At 34.9% G+C, this 7,465-nt stretch overlaps 1 protein-coding gene across 1 annotated transcript; it reads left to right on the plus strand.

Moving 5' to 3' along the window:
* Positions 1–2,966: 2,966 nt before the first annotated feature.
* On the plus strand, positions 2,967–6,912 carry LOC127096483 (uncharacterized). Its single transcript, XM_051035047.1, has 5 exons — positions 2,967–3,527; positions 4,110–4,200; positions 5,324–5,566; positions 6,383–6,617; positions 6,710–6,912. Exons 1-5 carry the CDS (start codon positions 3,001–3,003, stop codon positions 6,910–6,912), a joined length of 1,299 nt encoding a protein of 432 aa, XP_050891004.1. The 5' UTR covers positions 2,967–3,000.
* Positions 6,913–7,465: the final 553 nt, after the last annotated feature.

Genomic DNA, 7,465 nt, shown 5'->3' on the forward strand with positions numbered 1-7,465 from the left:
GCATACCATTTACCATATCACCGTATAGTTAAGAAGACATGGGTGTCTAGTTAAAAACCTTCACACTTCCAAGGGAAAATACTGTGGCCCAACCTTTTACATATAAAAAATAAATCTTTGAGATGATTCATGCATTGGTGGGGTTAAAGCCTTAGCCTTATCAAATAGGAAATATTAAATAATTAAATGTAATAGTATCTCAAATTAACTAAGTTCTAGATTCTAGTAATAAGTCTTTCGTCCAGCATTTCAAGCTTATAGGTGATGCTAGACATTTAACTTCACACACAAGAGGGGGTGAATTGTGTGTTTCACAAAAATCTGAGTTTGAAAAACACTTAGAATTAAAAATAGAGTTTGAAAAAGGAGCTGCGGAAAATAAAACTGTAGAAGGTAAAATTCGGAAATATAAAGAGTTTAAGGTAAGATAGAAGAACACCATAAATGATACATGTTCAGTAAAAAATGACTTAGTCTTGTCCCCAAGAATAGATCTTGAGAGTATCCAATTAAACTTAAGAGATTTTAGTAGATTGAACTCTCGAACCCCCTTATACAATGAAAATGAAGTTTATGGCTAACTTCAAACCAAACAACAAACAAGGAGAGAAGCAGCGACTCTTCCTTCCAAATGATGGATCAAAATAGTTTGTCTCCTTTCCACAAGAAACTTAGAGTAGTTAGTCTTCAAGCTTCAAACTAAGATTTTGCACGGGTTGATCTTGAACCTTGGAAAGCTTTTAACACATGAGTGAGCTTGCGAATCAAAACTTGGTTTTATATCGGGCTAACAAAGAACTTGTGAGATTTTACCACCTTGTTGATCTCGAACCAAAACAAGATTTTAATACCGGTCTGAGCTTAAACTGAATCTTAGTTTTATACTCGGCTAACCAAGAACCTCTGAGATTTTAATAACGGGCTAATCTCGGACCTAAATGGGGACTTGATCACACAAATCTCAAACCAAAGCTTATCACGGGTTTAGCTTTGAACCCAAGCAAATAATCTTTAAATGGATAAATTGTTCAACCATGGTAAAAAAAAACTTCCTTGGTGAACCGACAAAACTACCCATCCAGAATTACAATTTCCTCACTTGTAAAATGACTTTCTCGAAAGTGCTACAACTAAATTTTAGTAAGAGAAAATAAACAAAAAGAATTTTAGAGAGAGAGTGAGAAGTGAGGAATAAGATCTCACATTTATGGATGTGAACATATGTGTGAAGGGACATCTATTTATAGGCTAGAGGTTTGCACAAAAATGATAAGTTTTATGGCCATAATTGAGTGTCAACCGATTGGCATCATGCATCAATAGATTGGTAGGCCTAAAATAAATCTATTAATAAGTTCAAAAAGGTAAGAAAAGATATTTAGTCATTACTTATTATTAAGATGCTGTCCTAATTGCATAGGACATATTTTTGACCTGACCTAATCAATTGGGTTAAGGTGTCAATCAATTGTCAAAGAAAAAATATTTCCCAGAGCTTTTCTGATAGCTCCCAACTCATTTGGCATGACTTCAAGACATTTTTAAAAATATTTTCTTGAGGAGAATAGGTTTAAAAACTTGTGTGTGTGTGTGTGTGTGTGATTAGTCGTATACTTTAAGAGAAAGCCTCAATGCTTTTACAATGTATATTCACTCAAACACATTTAGGTAGGCTTTCAAATAATTCAAGTCTTGTCAGATACTTCTTGACTTTTACTTTAAGAAAAGGCGTGGGTTATATTCCTTTAGGTGTTGTCATACCCCAATTTTGACCCTGAATCATCGAATCGATGCATTCATCGTGAGTTCATATCATTTGTATAACATAGCATACATTTTATCTCGCATAATGTTTAAAATGTCAGCCAGAATAAATTTTTGAATTTACAGTCAGACCGGTCAAAATGATCCTAAAATGTATGTGAAATAAGGGAGCGAAAATTTTCAAAATCGTGCTTGCAATTGTCAATTTTATTAACTTACGATTGTCGTAGTTTAACCTGGTGTGCTCATTTTAATTTTGGACTATTTTTTTTATCGCATTTAGATCAGTCTGAACATTTTAACCGGTCATTTTTTATTTCAAAATTTTATCAAAACTTGTATGTTTGTGAGAAGCTTATTCCGAGCTGATCATTTTGGTGCATTCAGTTTAATTTTTTGAGAACTTTCATGCCCGAATTTTATTCATCTTGAGTCATTTTTTTTATTTCTTTGTCAAAAAGTTCATAATAATTAATTAGAATTTTTTATGTTTTATTCCGATTTAATTTTGTTTATTTATATTAGTATTATTTTTATTTTATTTTATTTATTTATAACTATTTTATACTAACAACATTCCAAAGGGTATTGTTGGTATTAAATAAAGTTGCAACCCTAAAACTCGTGCTATATATTGTGAGACCATTGGCCAAATGAAGAGGAGACCATTCAGAAAATAAAATGTGTCGCATCATGCCCTCGGTAACCTCTCTCCCATTTTTCAAACAACAAACTAACAATCCACTTGTTTTCTTTTGTTTTCTCTGAACCAATCCATCATATAGAAAATCGAGTACCTCATGCAAGACTTAGATAGTTGAGTCATTTAAGTGATATTTAGACAGTTGAGCCCCTCATATGAGACTTAGATAATTGAGTCCTTCACACAACTCTTCATTTTTAAAATATCTATATTTGTTGTTCCTTGGATGTAGCTCAGGGTGATATCATCAAATTATTTTATTGTTTTTTCCCTCCATAAACCCTCTCACTACGCCAAAAAGGTTTTTTAACAGCGCATCTTAGACAGCGCTTTTAAAAGAAAGCGCTGTCTAAGGTTAAAATAAAAATAAAACACGGAAAATGTTCTAAAAATTTAATGAAAGCGCTGTCTAAGGGGGGGTCTTAGACAGCGCTTTTGAGAAAGCGCTGTTTAAACTGATTTTAATTTTTAACGATGTAAGAGAAAAGTAGCAGAAGAAAATAACACCAGTTTAGTCAGCGAGTGACTGAGTGATGAGCATGAAGATGAAAATGGAGGAGCAAGAAAATCTAAACCTAATCCCCCCAACAGCAACCCTAGAAATAGACAAAGACCTCACTCTCCTACCACGCATCAAACTCAACCTCACCGTACACCCTTCCACACCTTCATCCTCCATAACAAACCAAATCGACGAATGGAAAACCAAACGAGCCTTACTCGATTTTCTCCAAACCTCTCATTCTCTTCCCTTTCCTCTCCCCGAAGAAGATCTTCAATTCAAACGCTTCAACAAAGACCTCAAAAAGCGTAAATGCGAAGATCCCGTCGTTTACGGTACACTCCACATCTGGGACCTGTCGTTTTTGAGTGAGAAGAATGAAAACGACGTTGTGAAATGGAGGAATGGTCTTCGGAATGTCAATCGGAGTTCCAGGCGCGAACCGGATACGGTTGTTGTTAGTGGTGTGCCGTCGCGGTGGTTCGCGGAGACTAGGGTTTCTTCTAAACCTTCTATGCTTGTTACTCATACCATTTTTTCAAAGTTTGGCAAGATAAGGTTTGTTTTGAATACAATTTATAGCTTTTATGTGCTTATTTTGGGATATCATGGGGGTATTTGATCTATGTTGCTGATTCCACCTTAATGTAAACGACCTTTGTTGTTATCGTAAGATTTTGTTGTAGAATGTTCAAATTTAAGTGTCAATTGGCTTCTGCTACCATTTCATAATATATGCAAATTGTTGATCTTATGTCACAAAAATTATTCCCTCTTTTGCAGCTTACTACCGTGGAGCCATGGGTATTTTGCTTGTATATGACGTTACTGACGAATCTTCTTTTAACAGTAATTTTCTCTTCCTCACACTCTCGTGTTGCATGCTATTCCTCTTTCATCATTTCCACTCCTTAAATCCGGATTTACTTAAATCTTAATGTCTTAGTAGAACACCCATTATATTCAGCCAATTCAATTATTCAACAGTTCAATTGGACAATTTGGCTTGCAATGTGTTTTAAGTTCTTTTACATGACAATACAACTTATTTTACTGTGTCCAGATCATGTGCTTCAAATGTATTTTTATTTCTTTTCTACATGGCAAATAGTCTTATATCATCTTGTGTCCATATATCAGGAATTGGATTCGTAACATTGAGCAGCATGCTTCTGACAATGTTAACAAGATACTGGTAGGCAACAAAGCTGATATGGATGAAAGCAAACGGGTATGTCATCTATCATCCTTACTTATACTCTTGCCAATCGCGCCTTTCTTGAAACCAAGAAGGCTCAAAGCAGGAACCACAGACTGCACCTGGCTTATGGTCATGGTGTTTGTTGTTAACAACTATGGTATTCCTAAATTTCTGAATATGTGTGAATATAGATCAAACCTATGTTGTTGTGACATCCACATCTTCATTCTTTAGTTTAACTGTTTATCCAAATAGGCATTAATTTGCTTAGTTAGTATGTTTGAACTTGTTAATAGCTAGTTAGTTAATTCTTTAATAAGCTTTATATGTCGATGTTTTTGAACGGGTGAGATCTTTGGGTCATGGTTTTGAATAGCTTGAGCTTAGGTGAAAGTGTGATTGATCCGGTCAAATAGCCGAAGTGTAAACAATGCAGTTCACAATTCTACTGGTTGAATGGCTCGCGGTTTAGTCTTTGAAACATTGCGAGCTTCTTGTATGCATCTTTTCATAGCTTTTGTGTGCTTATAAATTTAAAATTCTTCACTTATGATGAGTTTCAAATGGCTAGATGTATGACTTTATCAAATAGGTCATGCCAGGTTTGTAGTATGTAATGTATGGTTGGTTTTTATTTTTTGATTGATGGCTCTTGATGACTTACATTTGATTGCCTGTTCTGTGTTTACCTAGGACTGAGGTGCACGTGTAATGATTATTGTGGCCAGTTATGAAATAGGAAATTCTTGGTTAAAAACTCAATATTTGGAATAGTTAATCTTCTATTTCCATAAAAATAACCTATCTGTACTAACTTCAAACAGAATGTGTGTGGATGCTGTGTGTTTTGTTCAACACATGCAACTGGTTGTTTGTGGTTGTGCTGTGCCCCAGCAGTGTTTTTGTTATTCTTCTGAGCAGTAGCTATTTTGCTGTTGCCACTACCCTTGGCTGTTCTGTGGTTTTTGACGGTTCTGTTATTGAATTTCTGTTCAGTTCTGCTTAATCTTTTCAATATTGATGCATTATGTAATTTTGCTTTTTTCATGCATGCTATTTTGATAGGATTTTTCAATCTGTATCCTGATGTCATAATACTCTATCATTTGAGACTTACATAATCAAGACTGACAACACATACTACTCTTAGCAGGGCCAATGGAGAGGTGTTGACCCTGTCGTCTTTTTTAAAGATGACACAATTATTAATAGTATAAGGGACTTTTATGGGATTGATGAGGGTTTTCCATTCAATGGCCACCTTATTACACGAAACAGTGATACCAGTCACGTGAAAAGAATTTACTATGTCTCCAAGTTTGTCAAGGATATTCTTGAGTTGAACTTTTCAGCTGGGCAGCAACTGAAAATAACCTCAGTTGGCATGAAGATGTTTGTAAGTATACTTTATTCTCAATTTAGAGATATCGCTGGTCTTGTTAGAATTTTTATATTACATGATTGTCTTATTTTATTTGTCATCCATTTTTCGGGTTTAAATAAATACTACCTCCGTTCTTCTATATAAGAGACAACTCGTTTTTTAGATTCATTGAATATCAAATGTATTTGGTCGGTTATAAAGGGCCAGAGGTCGTAATAATTTGTGGGTAATCTCACCATTAGAAGGCCTAAATACATTGGTTGGTAGATATGGTGTTGGCGCTGGGTTTGGGAGGCATTCTGTCAGAGTTTGAGTTTAAATAATGAAAGGGAAATGTATAAATTTTTTAAAAACATTCAAGTCAATGTTAATTATACCTTGTATCTTCTATTAGAGTTAGAAACTAGTATTTCATATCATAGATCATTTAATGAATTTCAGCACTTGTTTTTTTGGCTCAAATTGTTTATAGTTTTATTGGATATGAATTATATAGTCAAGCTTTCATATCTCATTTTGACATATATTCTGTAAGGATTATATGGTGATATAATAGTTTATGTATTTAAAACTGCTTTACCAACCTGATTTTTCTATGCGTCATTCTAGCATAGTACAAATAGCATGCACGCCACAAGGAATTGTCACAATCTACACTGTTGAATAAATTTATTAGTATTTGAATGACATGGCCTTGTAGTTTGTAAACTTGTCCTTGTAATGGAAGTGGTTTTCTGGTCAAGGAGTCAGTCTTTGACCGATTGAGATATAAGTCTCAGTTTGTTTTTACTAGTACTTGTGAATAACTGTTCTTGCCTTATCTTATAGGAAAGACAAACAGCACGAGAAGGTACCGATGCACCATGTGCTTTCAGGATATCATCTGAAGGATTGCCCCTTATTCTCCCATACATAACAAAGCAAATTATACAGGCTTCTCCCGTGGACTTCAAGCATCTTCTGCAAGACAAAGATGTAAAATTTACAGATTTTGCTGATGCCGAGTTTGGTAAAAAGGCAGAAAATCTTTTGCCAGGCTGTTGCGTGATAGTTCTGGGTAAAGGTATGTATAATCCCAGGTGATGCTCTAGAAAAGTTTAAACTATCCCGTTGACATCGATATATCTGATTACTGGCATTTTTCCTTTTCTGCAGAGAACACAGTTACTAAAGAGTCCCTCAAAGTTGATGAGTCAACAATAGCCATCGGATGCTGGAGGGGTAGGGCAAGGTTGTCAGTGATGGTTACTGCAATGGACTGCCAAGAATTGCTTGAAAGGCTTTTAATACGTCTAGACACAGAAAAGGGCTCTTCTGGGCATGTCGGAGGTGAAGCTTGTACAGAAGTTGAACAATAAAGACCATGATGTTAAAGCTACTGACAGTTAGAGGACTCCTCAACTGATATTTAATACTCTGTTGTAACAGATATTTATTCACTCATGAAATGATGATTTTTTCCTTCACTCATGAACTTTCAATTATAAGTTTTTGTTATTAGTTTCTTAGACCTTGGTTCATTTTTGTACTAGTACTCATAATCTAAAGCTTGAAAAGTTTGCCTAAATTGTTTGAGAAACACTCTACAGTTGAGAGGTTCAGCATGAAAGATGAGTCTAATTCTACCATGCATCCAGCTTATCAGTGCCATACAACTTTCAAATTTTGGCAAAAGAAAGCTACAAATTCAAGGCCAATGGAGAGGTGTTGACCCTGTCCATTGGCATATATAAAATGTGATAATTGTCTGTCAAAATCTGGTTGAAAACAGGTAGAAATTCTGGTTTATAAACCTGGAAAAAATGTGGTTTAAAACAAAAGCTTCAAAAATTTTCGTATACCTTAGACAGCGCTTTTGTAAAAAGCGCTGTCTAAGGGAGGGATTAGAAAGCGCTTTAGGCAAAAGCGTTG

Source organism: Lathyrus oleraceus, chromosome 6 (assembly GCF_024323335.1).
Source record: "Lathyrus oleraceus cultivar Zhongwan6 chromosome 6, CAAS_Psat_ZW6_1.0, whole genome shotgun sequence".
Lineage (NCBI taxonomy): Eukaryota > Viridiplantae > Streptophyta > Magnoliopsida > Fabales > Fabaceae > Lathyrus > Lathyrus oleraceus.

What these genes read in the sequence shown, in the direction of transcription:
- LOC127096483 (XM_051035047.1), top strand. Translation starts at nt 3,001, where the DNA reads ATGAGCATGAAGATGAAAATGGAGGAGCAAGAAAATCTAAACCTAATC. An exon ending in CAGTTGGCATGAAGATGTTT is followed by an intron (nt 5,567 to 6,382) that starts GTAAGTATACTT and finishes CTTATCTTATAG; the next exon opens with GAAAGACAAACAGCACGAGA. An exon ending in CGTGATAGTTCTGGGTAAAG is followed by an intron (nt 6,618 to 6,709) that starts GTATGTATAATC and finishes CCTTTTCTGCAG; the next exon opens with AGAACACAGTTACTAAAGAG.